The 20,633-nt window shown below is 44.5% G+C and overlaps 1 protein-coding gene across 6 annotated transcripts in view; it reads right to left on the bottom strand.

The window, feature by feature from the left end:
- LOC122618633 (protein vein) overlaps window positions 1-20,633 on the bottom strand; it is a 34,045-nt gene that overhangs the window by 4,290 nt on the left and 9,122 nt on the right. For all 6 annotated transcript variants that reach the window (XR_006326035.1, XM_043795213.1, XM_043795214.1 and 3 more), the window contains exons 2-4: window positions 629-806; window positions 409-536; window positions 44-155 (exon numbers count right to left, since the gene is read on the bottom strand). Coding sequence is in view for 5 of the 6 variants with exons in the window: in XM_043795213.1 (XP_043651148.1) it covers window positions 44-155; window positions 409-536; window positions 629-806 (418 nt within the window). In the remaining variant the exon portion in view is untranslated. The remainder of the gene's footprint in view (window positions 1-43; window positions 156-408; window positions 537-628; window positions 807-20,633) is intronic.

Raw genomic sequence — 20,633 nt, 5'->3', positions numbered from 1 at the left:
AAGGGTTAATATTAAAGGTATTCATGAGCAGTTCAGTACTAACCGACAATAGACCTCGTTGATGTCCGAGATTATCCTGCAGTCGCCATCATGGAAGCAGTACTCGAATTGGCAGGGTGTGCCCAAGCCTGACCCGTCTGGTGGAGGAGAGTGAACTGAAATACAGGCGAGATAATTTGATTTATATAAATTTAGCTGAATTTAACATGTGAAACATATATGTAGGTACCATAAATATATGCGACCATAAATAACAAGTGAATTGGAGCGTACCGAATTGGCCGCAACATAACATCGACATCGACATGTACAAATACATATAGTAGATGCTTGTTGCAACACCCACTTGTCATATAGATCAAATAGATCACCTAATATATCTACATATAAGATATATACGAGACTCACCTTCTGAGGGCTTGATCATGATGCGGCGCTTGACGATCGCCTTGCTGGCCTTGTTCTTGGCCCGGCACTCGTACTTGCCCGCATCGGAGGAACTATTGAAGGAGCGCACTATCAGCTCGGAACGTCTTCTGCGAGGAGTGGAATGAGTGGGTAATCCCATGGAAGATAGATACATGTTAGATACTTGCACTTTCACAAAGGACAACCACTTGATACTCACTTGTAATGCTTGAATTGGTAAATGTTGCGCTTGCGATTGATGGACTTGTCGTCCTTGAACCAGGTGACCTTCGGGAGCGGCCAGCCCGACACCTTGCAGATGATCTTCAGTTGCTCACCATCCCGGATGGTGGTGTTATTCGGCTCCATCTTGATCCTCTCGATTGATGCGTTCTGTGCTGTAAGAAAGACCAGGCAAACCATTAGGCCATGCATTTCGCTTTCTAGTGATTTCAGTGATTTAGGTGATTTCCACCTTCAATCGCTTGGGATAAATCAATAAATACGGCTGAGTAGATAATTGCGGAATTTTCCATCTGCCCCACTGAACTCTAAATGAATCTTGTAGACAGCCGTAAACAAAATAGCAAATTAGAAATTTCTGGCATTCTTGGCGAATTTTCTCTGCTGCTTTTACGATCGTCGCGTCTGTTTGGTCTTTTTGATTCTTAAGTTGCCTGGAGATCGTTAATCTAAAATCAGTCTGCTACTTTTCAGCGCTGGAAAAATCTGCGATGGAATGTTTGTGCCACACAAATGACATGGATAATGTTAGCCTTATTTACTGCGATTTTTATCAATGCAATTTTTTAAAGAGTTATATACCAAACACGTGCTCCCACTTGTACGCTCGTTATGAATAGATTTGGCCCCAGTTGCGGTTTAAATATATCCATTTTCAAGTTACCCAATCACATACTCGTATATGAGAAGAGTCACAACAGACTGACTCATCAATGCCGACAAATTGGCAATGAAACTTGTGTGTGTCGCTTCTTGCGCTTCTGGGCGATTTGCCACTCCCCCGCCCGGTGAAATGCTTAAATTAGCCGGCATATCACGTGTCTGGTGGGCGGGGGCGGGCTATCGTGGGGCTTGGGGGCGGGGCCGTGGCCGGTACTGTCTAAGTGCTCGTCACATGCTAATAGAGACCTGCGTGCGCTGTCCAAGTGATTCACCAGCGCTGATCAGCGATGATCATGATCATTCATCGATCGGTGCATCTATTTCGGTTCCTCACCGTCGGTCGGTGGGTGGCGGCAAAAAGTGCACAAAAAACCAAAGAAAAAAACACATTGATCGTTATGCAATTGGCAGGGAATACGAAATATATATTCGCACTATATCTAATCCACGAGGGCGAGGCAGTTCCAAGCAGTCTGCAAAGTTTGCGCTGATTTAATGCCCGGCAAATGTTAATTTATGCGATGAGGATCGCGTGGCCAGACGAAGCTGTCCATATGGATATACGTATGTTGTACGTATATAATGTGATTTTGAATTCGAAAACGTACACTGCGAGAAAGCGACATGCAAGATGTACCACAAGAAAATAGCTTAAAAACCATATTAAAGCTTAATTTAGTAGTCGTCAGTCTTTATTGAAATGTTTGCCAAACCAGTGCCCGCTTTTCTGTGCAGTGTAAATACTTGAAAGGTGCATATATATTCTATAACATTTTGAGTATATTAAAAGATAAATTATTGTTTATAATTTATGTTTGGCCCAGCGTCGGGCCATAAAGCAGCATTTTAATTGTGCGCGCCACTTTCTCACGCTCCCAAATTGTGAGGCTGCATGTGTGTGCGTGCGTATCTGTGTGTGTGTGCTGTGTATCTGTGCGGTAGCGATCCGAAACGTCAACTCACAAGTGTCCACGGCACACAAGGCACACCACAAGGCGATTAAGTATTGAAGGCACCCAGCACCCAACACACCGGCACACGCAAAACAAGTTGACAATTGTCATGAACAGCACCTACTTCAGATCGCTTCAGACCCCTCCCAACTCCCAGCTCACAACTCCCAACCAGCCAACCAGTCAGCCACATGAATGCCCCTCAGCGGTTCCCGCTTTGATTTAACCAGAAATCCCAGCCAGAATAATAAGATGAACATTTTTATTTGCCCTCTGCGTGTGCTCGTGGGTTCAGCCAAAAATTGGCATATCATATTGCCTCGGCACCGCCGCCCCCGCCGATCTTATTATGACTTAATTATGCGCTTAAAAATGTGTGCCTTTTGTTCGGGCCATTGGTCTTTTCGGCTACACTAAGCCAAAAGACATACGGTTTCAGTTGAAATACGTTTCTCTCTTAATTTTTATTTTTATTAAAATATGCAATTTTGTTACGAAAGAGCTTAGCTTTCATTAAGACAAAACAAAATGCATTTACGTGAATGAAACTGTGTTATGCGATTGTTCGAAAGCATATATTATATGTACATCAATCTGCTTTTTGTTTTGCTTGCACAAGTGGAAATTTGATTTGTCAATGTCAATTGATTCGCAACTCGCAGCCAAAGGATAAAGGAATCGAACTGAAATCCGATATCCTGCAGGCGCTCCGGGCGCATTGGCCTTTCGGGTGGCCCTGTTTTTGTGCGTTTTTCGTTTGCGTTTGCGATTGCCGAGTGCGTCAACAACTTTGGGCAGTGCCTACGTCAAGAAGGCTGGTGTCGCGACGCGCTTCCGGAAAAGTCTGGCAGAAGTACAAGTGCCACTATGGAAAAGGAAGCGAGCGCTGCCAAAGAAAACGGAGGAAAACTGTCGACGCTGCTGCTGTCGCCTTGCTGCCTGCTCCCCAATTTAGCACACAGACAGCACAGCGACAGGGAGCATTAAAATAACTTTTCATATTTCAAATAATATTTTTTTTGCTTCGTCGTTTTTCCTTTTTGCATTTCATTTCGGGGCCGACGCGCTTTTCCTCTCGAGCGTAACGCCGCCGCCAATGATTCATGCAAATCCATCAAGAAAAGCGAAGAGCGAAAGGCGAAAAGCGGTTACCATTACGGGGGATGAAGTGGAAAACTTGGCGAAGGGGGGAGGAGCGCCAACATGTGGTTATCTCAGCTCAGGTTGTCGGGCGAAAATGAAGTCGCTTTGCATTGAATTAATCAGCGGAATTGCATGGACACGCCGCCGACTGGCGCCATCTGCCGGGTCAAATTGGCTGCTGTCTACATGCACTTTCATATATATTCACATATATATTCATGCAATATTCAGTCCATTCATTCAAGCGATTGCAATTTACATAGTCATTACCACCACGGCGCTCATTGTTCCCTTCGGGTTTATCCCAATTGTGCAATGTGAACTGCACTTTTCGATTATTATTTTTCCCTCATATATGCATATATCTATATATGTACATATATATATGTTTATGTATATATATTATTTTGTTTAATCTACCAATACTGGCTGCGAGTGGAAGCGAAAGAGGCGATTTATTTTGGCAGGCCGGCGAGTGACCCACATTTGGTAGAAGCTGCCGAGAAGAGAGGCTGCCGCTGTCAGCGGAAGTTTTTCCAAAAAATAAAATTCATATAAATTTCCCCTCCTTACCGCCTTACCCTCCTTGGGCGCTTATTTATGATTTCTCGAATGCGTTCGAGTGTTATTTATTTGATTATTTTTGATTCATTTTTATTGGCTCGCGACATTGTGTCACTGCTGGATTCTCTTGCGTTGAGTCGCTGAGTCGTTGAGTCGCCCCGACGTCAGTGACTTATCGGGCCATAAACAAATACTACGAGTGAGTACGCAGGCACATACTATATGTATCACTATCTTATTTGTCTGAGTAAAACTTAACAATTGTGCAGACGCGTGCTCTTCTTCTGCGGCGCTGAGTGACACTTCAATTCAATTCACTTCACTTCGCTTCGCTTCACTCGAGGCTCTGATAATATAATATTTGCATTATTACGCCTTTAGACGTATAAGTGCGAACCACTGGAGTGTCAATAGTGTCGGCTAATATTGCGCATACGCCGTGTTGGCCTAGGCACGCCGATTGTCATTAAGGTGTAATGCCATTTCGCCCTTATCAGTGGGATAATTACTCGACAACCAGGTAGTTGTGGTTTCCTTTCATTCTCAATGTAGATAGCGCATTGAGTGCTGAATAATTAAACGTATTTAAATGCTCATACAACGCATCAGACTTCCAGGAAAAAAGATAGTCTAGTTCCTTGTGCCTTGAACTCTCGCACTAAGATCTACTTTGGCTTATCACGCCTAAATTTTTCCCAGCACTTAAAAGCATTTTTGAAGGCATTCCAATAGGAAATACGATATGCCGGCAAATATGTTCATGTGCTAACCACAATATCGAATACCCAAGCCAAGATGGGAAAACATATTCCGATTCGACAACAAACAGGCGAATGATGTCTTTGGCTTTCGCAAGACACAAGACACAAGACAGGCAAATCAAAGAATATGTAGGCAGTGCGAAAAGATTTTCGCGAGTTGTGAGTTCGGCAAAAGGCAGATGGATGGGAATGGGAATCTTGAATAGGTCTAAATGGGAGATGGTTGAATGGATGGCTGGCACGTGTGTCCAAAATGCTGGGCGAACTAATAAAACGGGGAAAGAGCAGCTACGTTGTCGCCATTTGGTCGATGTCGATTTTTCCATGTTTGTTTGCTTGCTTGCTTGCGATTTTTGTCTCGTTTTTCTCTTGTTTATTTGCACATTGCGTATTGCGTATACGCAACGTGATTTCCTTTGAAGCGTTGACTTTCCACGTTTTTGTCGCTGGCGCTGACAACTCAAGCAAATAGAGAGACAGCAGCAATAACAAGAAGCATTTCGTGTGTGTTCTTGTGTGAAAAGAAAGAAATGGGTAGTCGGATCTTCAACGGCAACAAACAGACAAATCTGCTGGAATCCGGTCTAAAGCGCCATATTCATTTGGTTTGCTTGGGATGAGCAGTGTAATCTCTAGTCTAGATAAGCGATAAGCATTTGCCCTCGCAGATCTGTGTTACTCGTATGCACACATACATATATATCTCACACGCCCCTTTCGCGGTCGATTTGAACTTCCCCTTTCACATGTATTTTTACCCGCTGTCTGAAGCGTTTAATTAAGTCAAGTGAGCGAGGATCGCTGGCCCCATGCATCGCCATCACATCGCCATCACATCGCCATCGGCATCAATTGTCTTTCGCCTCGGTATCAGCCGCTAAATGCCAACAAATTCGCTTCACTCTGCTCAGTTCTATGGTTCTATTCCGTCTGCCTCTTTTATAGCGCATTTGTTTTGTTTATTTGGCTGTTTGGCTGCTTTTCATTGTTTGCCGCTGCTCTATTTTCTTTTCCCAGTCTCGTTTTGCCTTCTGTGCGCCCAGCTGTTGGACTCAACCACAGATCTGCGATCTGCAACCTCATAGCGCTGCTGCTCCATATCTCCCCATATCTGTCTTATCACTTTCTCACGTTCCTCTGACTAATGCCCCCGAAATCTTATCACTAAGTCAGCTGTGGCAAGTGCTTCTTTTTTGGCTAATGCAGGTGGTGCTGTTGACACTGCTAATGCTGCAGCTGTTTTTGCAGATAGGAGAGCGCTTGGGATTATGAGGTGGATAGATACTTTAATTGTCTGAGGTTTATATGGCTGCTTGGGTAAATAAGTGTCAAAATGATTGCCACCAAATGAGCCTAACTATATTTATTCGTTATGGGCATAATAAAACACCAATAATTGCCGCATACTCGTGCGCTTAGCGAATTTACAAAAATATTCTTCTGTTTTTTTCGGTTCTGTTCACACACACAGATTTCCCAAAATAAATTGTCTAGACACATCTTAGAGCGTTTCGAAAAATTCGCTTGATTCTTAACAGATTTATTTTATGGCGAATTTATTTTATTACCTACATATAAAGACTATGAGCAGTCAACAAATCTTCTCCTTTCGCCAACCTTTCTTTTTCCGTTGGACCATTTCAGTGGATTGAAATATGTAGCAATAAAAGTTACTTTTCCCGCACTGAACTAACTTGACCTGCAATCATTTTAAAGTTTCTGCTTATTTTATGCAAATTGAAGTAGTTAGAAAATTGCTTAAATGTTTTAGCTGATAGTTATTGCCCAATATAATTAATTAATCATTTAATAAAATCCCCATTTATTGCTGCAAATGCATTATCAAACTTTAAACGATCTCTCAAGGGTAACCTCATCTCAACCTTATCTGCTCCCATTTCAAAACTTCCGATTTACAATCCGCTGGCATTCCTGATAAATTCTTCTCAACGATAACAACGTAACAAACTTTCCACGATGCACGTGACGGGGATGCGTCAACAGTGGGTGACAGATGACGTAGCCGGGTGCTGTTGACACTACGTTCTACCACTGTTACCTACCGCTTTTCCCGCTCCTGTTACTGCTGCCCATGCTGTTACGCCTGTTGTTGTTGGCATTGTTGTGGCCATTGTTGGTGTTATTGTTGGGGGGAGCACCTCTTGGCATGTTTTTCACGAAACTGTCAAAATGTTATGCAAATATTTGTGCAGCGATTCTATGTAAATTTGTCCGTTATCTTTAGCACAGTCATTTAGCGCTCTCACCAAATATTTCTCGCAGTGCATAATTCAGCTTGTTGTTTTGTTTGTTTGTTTGTGCTGCTTGTGTTGTTTGTGTCGTTTTCCCCCCTTCTGTTGGGGGCGTGTGAATCCAAACAATGCGGCAGTGATAAAACCGATAAGCGCAAAGGGGGCGGAATAGGGAAACTGCGGTGTTTGTCGTCGGATTTCAGGGCTGGATACACCAGTTATGCTGGGTTCTTCAACTTGAGCTAATGGTGCGTTCTTGGCAAGTGAGTCACTGCATTTATCAATGGCATCGTACTGAGTACTACATATTAGCTAAACGTGATATCTGCTCGCAGTTTGAATTGCCACATGATATCTGCCGGCAATCTGAGATGACTAACATCTGGAAAAATGCTTTGATTGCAAGTCGAATGGAAGCGCCAGTGATTACATAGGTAGTAATGGAATTTATAACTCGACGTAACTGAACGATTTATCACTAATCTAATCTAATCTGAATAAGTAGTTACAAAGTACATACATATCAGAGACAAACTATATAAATACTTTAAATGAAACAACTAAAATCGTGATCTAATATCAATCAACTTTTTGATTTAAACATTTTTCTTGCATATTCTAAAGAATTGTTAAAGAATTATTTTCAGTGCTGATAAACAAACAGCTTGGGTAGACTTTTCCGCCCATGGTGACAGCGTGTGATATTTTCCGAATGCAATCCAGTGGGTGTCTACATACACCCAAGGTTAAGATAGTTTGCTTTGTTTCCCCCCCTCCCCCACCTGACTCTTTGTCACGCTCACTGTCATCAAAATCCCATTCTTATCTGCTATCGTCTGCAGCGGTTATTTTTGTACGTATTATTTTTACGACTCTGTTTGATTAATGCAAATCGAGAAAAATTGCAACTTGCAGCAGTTCACCTCAAAATGAGTCTGCCTGCTTCTGCTCATCAGGCACTTCGATTGGGATTGGGAATCGTTGGCGCACAAAGCGCCTGATTGCTGATAGCCATCAGGGCAGACCCCAGACCACAGACCCCCAGACCAGAAAGACCCAATGCCAGGAGACACGGAGACATGGAGACACGGAGAGATGCAGACGTGGACGTGGACGACAACGGGCCAGGTCGAAGCCATCGGGCCAAGAGCGCGACGACTGACTGCAATTGTTTGGCAATGACAAAGCGCACCTCCCAGCCGGGCCAAGATTGCCAGACGGCGGGACACAAAAGGGGGTTGGAAGAAGGGGGCAGCTGCAGAATAAACAAACCATAATTAAGTTGCACTCGCCGCAGTTGCAGATGCAGATGCAGATGGAGCTGGCTGGCGGCTTAGTCGTTCACTAAGTCAGTGAGTCAGGATGAGGACGCAAAACGTGGCCGATGATCTTAATTCTTTTTAAATCGATCAATTTCCACCGACGACATTATTTCTTATGCCTGCTAGCCCAGCCCCACACTGAACAAAACAGTGGTTGTTAGTTGTTGAAATCAATCTGAATTAGATACAAATTTAAGTTGATTTAAAAAGAAAGTCTTAAGGTTTAGCAATCAAGTGAGAGAAGCTCACCAATGTGGGTATTTCCAATTGTAAGCATTACAATGATCTGATTTTTTCAGTGCATTCCGAGGTTGCAGTCGTGGCCTCGTCTGGATTTTGAGTTACGTGGGTGAGCTTGGCCAACAAGTGGAATGACTAAGCGTTCCCAGGGCCTCTCTGCCTCTCTGTCTCACTGTTTCACTGTCTGTCTGTCTGTCTCTCTCTCTGTCTTTCTGTCTGTCTCTCTGCCTGTCTGTCTGCATGTCTGAATGTCTCCGTCTTTGTCAGCTTATCGCGATGGAGACGCGCCCTGGAGGCTCTAAAAATAGCCAGGGAATTGCCCAAGCTATGCAATGGCCAACTCAATAATAAGCCACCATCATCATAAGCGTCATCATCCTGGTTATGATAGCCAAACGAAACTAGAGCAGAATCTTGACCAAACCGAAGTTAACCCAATTTCAGGTGAATTGCCGTAAAAGGAAAATGAGCACATTACCACAAGACAGAGAAAGGTAGCCACAGGCCACAGTGCTGGAGTGTCGAGTGGAGGAAAAGTTGCCACTGCAATTGGCTGGAGATTCCTCATCCACATCCACATCCTCATCCTCATGACGAGCTTATCTCGGACACGTACTGGGATTTGAGCCTGACTGACATTTGTCAGCGCTGTGAATCCTTCAGCTTGGAGCTGCTGATCTGCTGATTTGCTGATCTGCTGAGCCGACAACTTCAATGTTTTCCACAGCCTTCTTTTTCTATTCATTATCAGCGTGAGAAAATCAGTGCCAGAATCGTTTTTTATTTCGCATTGTCTTGCAGGGGAAACGGGAGAGAGTGGGTCTGCAGCTGGCCCAAGAAACCGACGACCTTCAACGAGCGGGCCTAACGGTTCACACCCACTACCCAGTACACCCAGTACACCCAGTACCCAGTACCCAGTACCCAGTAAACCCAGTCAGCTGGGCAACAAAATGGCAGGGCAATCCAGCACCTGGCAGTTAAATTTGGTGCATGTTCGCTGATTGAACACAAATGATACGGAAGTTGCTGCTGGCCGGGCCAACTTGGTATGTGTAAAGTTCTCACGCTTTGGCCACTTGGATTACCCGCCAGATTACATGAAAAGCGCCTACACTCGTGTAGCGGGCGCATAAATCAGCTGAGCAGGAAAAACAAAAACAGCAACTGCAACTGCAGCAGCACCAGCAACTGCAGCAGCAACAGCAGCAACAGCAGCAACAGCAACTGCAACTGCTGCAGGCCAGAGTTGGCAGCTTTTGAAGTTGTACGCACGCCAAAAGCGGCTTAAATGTCCAAAAGTGGGCAACAACTGCGGCAAGCAACAACAGCACTCGGCGAGTGGAAAATGAGAAAATGCCTGGAGAAAAGCAAGGCAAGAGCAGCCAAAAGTGAACTTCAGCTATTTGTGGGAACTTCTCGACTGCAGTTGCACTTTTCCACCAGTAGTTGGCAAAAAAAAAGAAGAAAGAAGAAAAAACCACAGTTGTTGCTGGTGAAGAGACTGCGAACCGAAATTAATCATACGCACCATTGAACAGCGATGACGCAACAAGCCGGCGGCTTTCTGTTGGCCATGATTCGCTGGCTTTTCCAGCTAAAACATCAGCACTCAGCGACGGGCGGCAGCGGCAACTGCCACGCCCACAATTCTTGGAAAACCATTCGGCAGACGGCAACAATCTGTGCAAATATCTATACTTATCCCACATACATATATATATATATATAGTCGAAATACATTGTATAAATGGGTGAAAAATCAGCGGAATTATATGTGTTGGTGGTTGCCATTATTGCAGTGCCGGAAAATGCGATTCACATTCATGGGGCTGCATTTTCCATTAAGTTTATTTACTTATCGAACTCTTAATAAATCCATCCTTCGAAATACTTTCTGTTTACAGTTGTCTTGGCTCTGTTTTGGATGTCGAAAAATTTATGGCACTGACAGCCTTGTGTTCCTCTGCATTCTGTCTTGTCTTTTCGTTGAGTTTTCTGCGAAATCCCATTTGCAGTTCATTTAACTGCAGGCGATGAAGCGGCGGCAAGGTCATTCGTTATTACAGCTCATTAGATTAGATTCACATTATCAAAGTTGATTTTTGCCGGCATTAAGCTGTTGGAAATTCTTCAAAATATTTATCGGGGGAAGCCCTGGGAAATCACAGGAATGTTTATTTGAAATCCCCCTTTTTCTCCTTGCTAATCTTCTAATTGGCAACAAATCATAATTCTAATTAATAGTTTTCATAACAACATTTTGGAAATACCTACGCAGAATTGTTGTGGCTAACGATGTGTTGAAAAGTCGATACCCAAAACAAGCTTTTGAATTGAATTAAATTTACACTGATGTGCTCGACTCGAAATAGTTACGCGTCAATAGATAGTCAATAGATACAGTTCCGAAAGGTTTCCACACCCTGCCGGGAGCCAAAAGTCAATATCCAAATTCGAAACGGATAAATGAATCTAAATTCAAATTGCACAACTAGCCAAGAGAATCAACGAAATTTGTGTAAGCAACTTTGTTCAATCGCCGCCCGTCAATCATTTGAGTGTGTAAACTTTGTTGTTGCGAAAAGCAATCGCCTGGCATCGATGAAAATATATTTCAGTAATCAGAAATCAGAAATCAAAATGTTTGCCGTCATTCGATGGCTTGCCGGCCATAAAATGGAAAATAAATAAATAAAGTGCCAAACTATTACAACATTTGTGATGTTTATTAATACGAAATTAAGTAGCTGCTGTTAACAAGCAGCGCAGTCGGTGGGATCCCCTCGCTCCACCGATCCACCAATCCACCAATCTAGCAATCCACCAATCCAGCAATCCACCGAACCACCCAACCATCGATCCACCAAGGTGTTGTATTCGATGGATGCTTCGGATGGGTGGGTGGGCCCACATGGACGGACGCTGGCCCACAAACAGCGCTTTCATCTTTTCGTAATTAGGCGAGCGCTGAGACTGATAGATAAAAAGATAGATGGACCGATGGATGGAATGGATACAGATACAGCTACAGCAACGAGCTACAGCTACAGATACGGATCCGACTTGATGGTGCTTTGTGTATGGGGCAGCGCGCTAGACAGATGAAAATTAAAACACCAGCCGGGAAAATGTTTACACATACGCTGCCATATATCCAATCCATTGACTTCAATGTCTTTATTTCAGAGAGTTTTGCAGGAATGGATTTTTAGAGTATTTCAACTATTTGATGACAACGATGGAACAAATTACTAATTAAAGCAGCTCTTTTGGGCAGTGCATCATAATTAAATATTTGAAATAACAGATGTTTCTAATCCTAATCTAACTTCTAAGTTATCAAAGCATGATTTCCAACCAGCTTTATAAAATATTTCCCAATTTCTAATTTGTCATTAGTTCACTCGCCATGTTTTTAGATATTGGTAAGAACATTCAAGCTTCGTCTAGTTGCCCTGTTTGAACCAAATTCAAACGCCAGACGTGCTGGCCACCAGCTGTCGACACACACACACACACACACACACTCGGTGGCCCACACACACACAGACGCACTTTCAGCAAGCCAATTGGACTCCTTTACAACCAAACCCCTCAGCGCCCCTTCCCCACAAGTTTTTATTTTGGAAATTCTAAGGCTTTTGTGTGTATGTTGTTGTGTGTATGTTGAAGCCGGCGGGGGCGTTTATAATTAATTGTAATTGTCGTTGAAAGATTAATTTGGTTGCGCTTCAATGGCGCTTCATTGTCGGCCCGATCGGCCATTGTGCGGGTGGGGAAATCAATTTTATATAGTTTTCTAGTCTCGCTGCGAATGAGTGAGTGAGTGTGCGGCTCTATGGCACTGTGTGTCTGTGTGCCTGGTTGTTTTTTGTTTTGTTTCTCCGATTGCAGACGCACATAAATGTATATTTTATGCTGCGAAAAGTGCAATCAAGTGGTTAGAGGGCCAGGGGGTAGCACCAGCACACAATCTTCAAAGGGGCGACGACGGCCTGCTCAGCCGATCCCATCCCCTCCCCATCCTCCTCATCCTCCACAACCTCCTCCGCAGGCCCATTGAAATGGAGCATAAAAATTGTGGCTATAAATAAGAAAAGACCCTGCTGCTGCTGCTGCTATTGCTGCTGCTGCTTGTTTTCGGTTTTTTCTCCTCTTTAATTTTGTTGTGTTTTTTTTTTGTTTTTGGGCGGAGGTGCGGCTGCATTTTCAAATCAAATTCAAAGTTGTTGCTGCCGAACATTTCCGCAGATCAAAGTCACAGCTTGACAAATTCTGTGGAAAAAAGCCAGCTGGTTGCCAAGTCGCTGCTGCTAATTGCTTTCATATCAGTTCCCCAGACTCCGCTGAAAACCCCGGACGCTCCAGCAGCCTCCCTAGACTCTCCAGACTCCCTAGAATCTCTAGAATCTCTGGACTCTCCAGACTATCCAACCCCCCCAAGAGAGTGATTCTTCTGTCTGATAACGATACCCCCGTGAGAGATGGTTGCTTGCTATCAACACCTGTAGTTATTACTGGCCAAAAGTTTGAGTCACTGCTTGAAGTTTTTTTTGGGGCAAAGTGGGAAAATCCAGGTGTGTGGGTGGCTGCCCTTTGATTTCATGAACTTCATGTTCTGCCACCCTCCGGTCGTGGGGCTTGTTTTGCTTTTTCGCAATCGAGGCCGACAGGGCAAAGAAAATCTGCGGCCCTTTGATCTCTTCGCTCCCCGCATCTCATGCTCATCCCAGCCATGCGAGTGTATGCCTCGCTCTCCTTTTGTAGTGCTTAAGCAACAAACGTGGCGCCACGGCCAGATCTTCCACTGGTTGTTGCAGCTCTAATTAGGCACACTTTTGTGTCTAGAGGGAACATTTTTTTGGGGGCCAGTAGAATGGGGGGGAATGAGTGCCATCAGGGTCTGTCTCCCCCTTTTTCGACTTGTCAGACGTTGTCGTCGCGCCGTCGACGGTTGTTGTTTAAAAATAAATTGCACATAAATTTATGAAACATGAAAGATTTCAAATAAATATTTCGTCATGTGAGAACTTTTCCTCTCATCTGATCATCTAGTTTTCCACTGCGCACCTCTACACATCATCGATCCAACGCAATTTCCTTGGAAATATTAAAATTTCGAAAATTGCCTAAAACTACCGAAATGTTTAGACGGATTTTCGTCTTACCAGGAAGCAAAAACAGAGCTCCCATGAGTGCCGTAAACAATAAATACAGTAACTAATTTCCAACGACATATAAACAAACGCTGGCAACATTTGCAGCCTCAATTTTGCTGCAAGGCAGCAACAAGTTGTCGTTGTCGGTTGCAGCTTCATTGTTGTTATTGTTGTTGCCAGAGGCAAGTGCAACTCCGCTTCGCTCTTCTTCTTTTGCCGGCCAATCATCATCATTAGCCATGGCCATTTTTGGGTAAATAGTGCAACCCTCTTTGCATAATAATGTGGATCGGCGAGCGCATTTGGTGAAAAGCGCGAAACATGCAACATTTTTGTGTCTAAATAAAGATGCGCTGCGTCTGGCAACATCAACTGCGGCAGCAGCAGCCGTAGCAGCTGCAAGTGCAACTGCAACAAGAGCAACTGCATCAGCAACCCGGTAGTGGCTGCCTGCCCGGGTAATCGCCGCTCGAAAGTGGCCACTTCACATCGGGTAATCGTTTCGCGATCGAGTGCAGATCGTCGGGGGGAAAAGTGAGTTATTTTCGGAGGGGCATGCAACAGAAGGCACCTTTGTAGGTTATCAACCAAAATTACGATCATATACAAATTGCAATTTTATTGAATCTTTACCCTAAAAAAATACATCTTAAATATACTCGCTTGCACTTCATACTATATAGCAGATATAGCAGATGTTCTAGTTGCCAGTTATCTTATCTGCTGTAATCTCTTCAAACAACTTTAGTGTGCCACTTCTGGTTATTAATTTATGATATCAAATCACTTAATTGTCCATAATAAGTTCAGCTTCCGCACTTGATAGCTGCGTGCTTCTATTTATAACATTGCCAATAGGGGAACTACCAACGAATGTCTAGTCGGTATTACTCAGTGGGTTTTTTTGTGGTCGGAAGAGCATCCGAAACTTAACTACGTCATGGGCGTAAAGTTCGCACATTTCTTGGAAATTGGCGTGTGATAGTCACGATAAGATAACTTTGTATCTTTTCTCCGTCAGCACCCATATATCGCAGAGCTCTTACTTTCGGGCCATGGCTAATACATATATACGAGTATACTAGTTATCTGATTCCGATTTTGTCTCCCACATTCGGATCCGCTCATTTGCAATCACATCAGGCGTCAGCCGGTCGAGCAATGGCCCCCAGAAACCACATTTTGGTGTGATTTTCTGATTTTCTGATTTTGTGATTTTATTTCTTGTGTCAACCGAAAAGCGAGTAAAAAAAAAGCATAAGAAAAATGATACAGAAACCGTGGCAAGTAAGGCGAAACAAAAACAACAACAAAACTGTCATAGGCCAGCTAGCAGATTTATAATGGGGCGCTCGACAACAAGTAAATGACTCGGCAGCGAATCGCGCGGCTGCTTCAAAGTTTCGCCCAGTGCGCGGTGGCATCATTAAAATGTAAAGAGTTGTGCGCACAATTTCAGCTGGGGAATTTATTTCATACGCAGCGTGGGAATTGCCCCTCAATTGTTTAGCAGGCGCCAACAGCAGCGCACAGAAATTCTCTGGTCATTGTTGCTTTTCGGCTTTTCGACTCTTTTCGGCTATTTCAGCTTTTCGGCCGCCGTGTTTCCTTTGCGCATTATAAACGCATTAACTAATGTCGAAATAAATAAACAAACGAAAATTGTTTGGAAAATCTTGGCTTGCTCAAACGATCAATGAGCGAGCACAGCACAATTGCTTCAGTAGCTTAGGTTTCTGAAACTTAGTTGGTTGCTTTTAAAGACAGAACTTGATTTTAAGCTACGCATTTCAGCCGTTTCTTCACTTGGAATATATTATAAGTTGTAAAATATCTTGGAATTCTTTATAATAGCAATCGTTTCCACCCGCTACATTGCTCATACGCACTGTTGCCTGCGCGTCGAGGTGTCGTCGCTGCCGTTTGACGGTTTTGTTGGTTTTGTTGGGTGAGAGCGTGTCGAGGCAAGTTTATGGTCTATGAAACGATCAAAAGTTTCTATGCCATCCGGCTTAATTGCAAACGCAGAAGCGTGAAACAGTTATCAAATGCCGTTAACTGCTTACTGCCGCCATATTTTCCCAACCAACGATACCCACGTGTCCGCTCGACTGCAACTAAATTGGCTGGTACTTAAGATCGCTGCCTCACTTTATCTGCCAACCAATCCCGAATCGAAGGCGATGGCGATGGCGATGGCTTATCAGGATCAGCAGTGGCGAACTTGGATGATCAGCCCGCTTGGGGCATGGCATGCAAATTGAATTGATGCTGCTGCTCAGCTTCTCAGTTTCTCGTCGGCTGCATGCCAGAAATTATAGCATAAATAGCTGAGAGATTCGGGCTCGAAGTCGGCTGAAACAGGTGCCCAAGTCAGTTGGCAACACGTGCCCAGGGCGATGCTGCATCTGCCTCTTCTGCTCCTCCTGCTCCTGTTGCTGCTGCTGCTGCAGCTCGATGTGGCTAAATAATTACGTAATAAGTGGTTGGCAGGAGGCAGCCGCTCCATGGACAGTGGCCAAGGCGCACAAGGAGCACTCGGATGGCCGACAATTGCCCGGCTGTCAGCCAAAGTATGCCAAGAATTTCAAACAGGGGGAGGGGAGCGGGGTGCGGGATGCGGTGGTGCCACATGGCCAGGTGAAAATGAACTGCGATGAGCGTGCAACCTGCTTGCGAGCTGCCTTAACGTTAATCTAATAATTGAAAGCTGGTTGCGAGAACAATAAGGTGGGGCAAAGGAACCTGGCGATCTGGTATCTGAGTAGATAAACCACTAACTGGGTAACTCGCTGATGGAAATTGCCACAGCAATTATCTAATAACTTAAGTCAATCTAAAAGTTGACGTATACCACTTACTGGTATTGCTGTTTAGCTACACAAACTATCTTAGCCATAGTGAGATACAAATACTGAATTACTTCGTCATTGGCACAATTTTCTATGTGAAATGAACTAGTATTGAAGGTTAAAGAAAGAAGATGCTGCCCCTAAAAGTCTTAACCAAATTTTCTGCGATCAATGCGCGATGTTGCTGCTGCGTCGGCAACATGTTGCTGCAGCTGCAATGTTGCTGCCACAACAGCGAAGCCATGAACACACAATCAATAATCTCATCGATAAAGATCGTTAAACGAAATGTTTTTATTTCTGGCCCCGACTGCCACGACAATTGCCGGCGACCAGGCCACATGAGTATATGAGTATATGAGTTATGGCAACGTCCTCGTCCAGCTGCTCCGCCTGCTCCGCCTGCTCCACCTTCTCCCGCCGCCACACATGCGCAATGGCAATGGCTCACCTGACTGAAAGGCAACAGCCTCCCTCCAACCTGGCCACCTGACCCCTTCCCCCTCCCCACCCATTCCTCCCCAGCCATTCCAGATGCAGTGCGTCTGGCGCGTTGTGCGGTAAATACGCTTTATGGGCTCCCGACAACGGCAACAACAACGACTGCTCTATGCTAATTACGTCATGGGGACGACGCTTCGTACCTAATTTTGCATTGTGGGAACCGAAAACTGGAAATCCAAGATACCCCCGATTGCGTCCGCCTTGCATTTTCCAACTGCGGCAATAAAAAAAATGGGCACTGCTGTTGTTGCTGCCGCTGTTGCTGTTGCGCCGCAGCACCCAAACAAGCAACAAACAGCGGCAGCAACTGTTGCTGTTGCTATTTAAGCAAATGTGTCGCAGCCAAAGCCAAAGTCGCCGTTTGCTGCCTGCTGCACAGAGAGAAAACTTATGATTTTAAGTGAGTTAACAAAGTGAAGTGGGCAGAAATACAGCATTTTTAAGTGCAGTAGTTCGCACAGTAGTTGCTCAAGAATGTGGCACACATTTCTCTCAGTGTGCTGCTGGCGTCGCTGCCAATATCGACGACTTGGTTGTCGCATATAATGACTTTTTCGACTTGCAACTTCTTGTGGCTTTGCGCTTTTTTATGCTTTATGCGCTCGCTTTGGTCTCGTCGGCTGGTCAAGCATGTGGCGATGCTGATGTTGCAGTTGCTATTGCTGCTGGTGGCCATTGGATAGTTTCTAGTTGCCTTCTTTGTTGCAGGAGGCACTAACAACAGCAGCAGCAGCCGCAATTGCAGCAGCAACATCAGCAGCAGCAGCAGCAAAAACAGTTGCTGTTTGTTTGCTGTGTGTGGCATGCAGCGACTACCTGTTATTATGGTTGCTGGTGGCAAGTTGAAATCATTTTCGTGTGTGTGAAAATATTTTGCGCCAGAATAGTAACAATTTGAATGCTGCTTGCATGTTGCACATGCAACATGGGCTATAAGTTCTAATGAACCAACGAACTATCATAACTAATACTTAAGTAAACTTATATGACAGTAAGGGTATATAGTTTTCGGTTTATCTTAGGCTAAGTTTGCTATTTAATTAACCCACTAGATTCCATCGTTTGCTGCCAAGCCGCCTGTCAACTGAATTCTTGCAACGCGTTTGACCATCAACAATGCAAAAAGAAAAAATGTGAACAAAAACCGCCTCAATTATGACGCATTATGTCAGGCACTCGAAGGAGGTTTTCATTTTTAATGAAATATACTCATAAATGTCGTTAAGTGCTTTGCCAAATGCTCGTTGAGCAAAAAAATGCGAATTAAATGCGCAAAAAATTACTTTTAGACACATTTAAATACCATTTAAATAGCTTTTGGGGCACAAGGTGAAGCCGAGAGGCTGGAATTGGTGGCCAACCGGTGGCAGTGGCGACTCGACCGACAGTCGAGAGTCAAGAGTCGAGATCCGAGATCCAAGATCCGAGAAGCCTGCCACAGCAGCCACAAATTTGTAGCCAGCGGCGACGAATAAAATGCCGCACAAAAACAAAAATGCTGCTAAAAATGCAACTCCAACTTGTCCGAAATGGCTTTTGTGTGTGTGTGTGTGTGTGCCTGAGTGAGTCAGTGTAAGAGCACACATATATGTGTGTGTGTGTGTGTGGGCCAAACAAAGCTTGGGAACCAAAAAAGCCAACACGCGCTGAAACGTGGTTAAAGTGGCCATTGGGCAGGCGCGCGCGTTGACCGGCGGCAATTTCGATATAAAAATTTTGTTTTAGCACACGGTCACCTTGCCGGCCGGCGGAAATTCGCAGAGGGAGGAAGGGGGGGAGGGGAGGGGAGGGGAGGCGCAACCACTTCAAACTGCAGATTGGGTGCAATTTGGCGGATGCTTCCGCCAATAAAACACATCTCTCTTCTTTATAGCAGAGCATACATCACTTTTCAGGGCCAGAGGTGTTCTGGAATTTCCGCTGGCTAAGCGCTGGGAAATCCAGGTGTGCTCACGCCAAGTGACGAATTCGTCATAAGGACACAAGGACCTAAGGACACGGGGTCAGGGGTCAACGGGGAATTTCCGGCCAGACATGTGGCCAGTTACCTGTCCTGTTGTTGCCCTTGCCCTGAGTTACCGCTCTACAAACGAAAACTGACTCCTCGGGGGCGGTCTCAGATTAGTCGATTTTCCCACGCAGGTAAATGAAATCCCAATCTAACTGCTGCAATTTCCATAAACTCCTTAACAAAAAAGAGTTGCTAGGGGAATTATTATCATTATTGAGTCAACACAAACGCATCGATGGCGGATTAAGCCATTCAGTGGAGGCAAACAACTTCATGCGATTATGAGCGCGAAATGGACTAAATCGTCAGCTAAAAAGAAAATATGGCACCACAGCAACGGGAGGCAAAACCGGAGGCTGGGTGATTCGGAAGATTCAGAACTGGCTGCATACTTGCACACAGCGAAATTACACACTTTTAGTAAATATTTACTTGCAACTAAGAAGGTGTGTTTATCATACCAGAAAGTATTAGATATATGTGAGTTTATCATACCACAAAGTCGTTAAATATATGTGAGTTTATCATAGCAGAAAGTCTTTAAATATATGTGAGTTTATCATACCAGAAAGTCTTTAGATTTATGTGAGTTAGTCTGTTTTAAGAAGGTGATTTTGATTAATTTCGAATAATTTCGACGTTCTACGTGCGATTTGTTGCCAGTGCACACATGTGGTCGATATCAAAGGCAAATTTCTCAACTTGCCATCACGAATTCATAAGGCAGACAGAACAGAGCGATCCGGCGATGGCGATCCAACGATCCAAAGATCCGACTCCACGACGACGACGACGACGACGAGGACCAGGATGGCTTGCAATTTGATGCAGGGCGCTGCAGATACAGATGCAGATGCAGACGGAGATGGAGATGGGCAGGGGTGACAGACAGTTTAATATACAGATGCAGAGGAGGAGCCCGCCTTGATACCCGATCCCCAACCTGATCCCGACCCCATGCCCAACCAGATACCCATCCTGATCCCCATCCCCATCCCCAGCCCAGATCGAGGAGGTGTTGCTGCCACTGAAGTAGATAGATGAGCAGCCGCTCGGCTGGCATGTGGAATTATTAATGTTTGATGTAATTAATGCGTAATTAAGATAGCCAGTCGAGAAAAGGACAAGGGCTCCATGGTCAGAGCAGCGATCTTGGACTTCATCTTGTTTTAGTCACTGGCTAGTCACTAGCCTAGTTTCGTCGGCGTGAAATCTCGAAAACTAGTGGTAAACGATTTTGGCCAACTCCTCCCACCGTTTTCATATATTTTTTTTGGGTTTCCGTGGAGTTCAAAGCGCCAGAGCCGCCAACGCAAATTGAATTGACTTGGCAGCCGAAAAAATAGGAACAAACAATTTTGGGAATGCGACTTGCTGGGAAGCTCGTGCTTCCAAGCCAACCATTAGCTGTGAAAATGATCCATGGGAAACTAATAATGAGTCCAAGCCGTACGAACCGAAATGATTTTTCAAATATCAATCAATTTCAATATCTATCTGTGCGATGGGTCGACCTGGTCGGTCGATCGGTTGCTTGGTTGCTTGGTTGGTCGCC

The sequence above is a fragment of the Drosophila teissieri genome, chromosome 3L (assembly GCF_016746235.2).
Source record: "Drosophila teissieri strain GT53w chromosome 3L, Prin_Dtei_1.1, whole genome shotgun sequence".
In the NCBI taxonomy this organism is placed as follows: domain Eukaryota; kingdom Metazoa; phylum Arthropoda; class Insecta; order Diptera; family Drosophilidae; genus Drosophila; species Drosophila teissieri.
The sequence above is the reverse complement of the archived record's forward strand: the minus strand, read 5'-3'. Positions and strand labels throughout refer to the sequence as shown.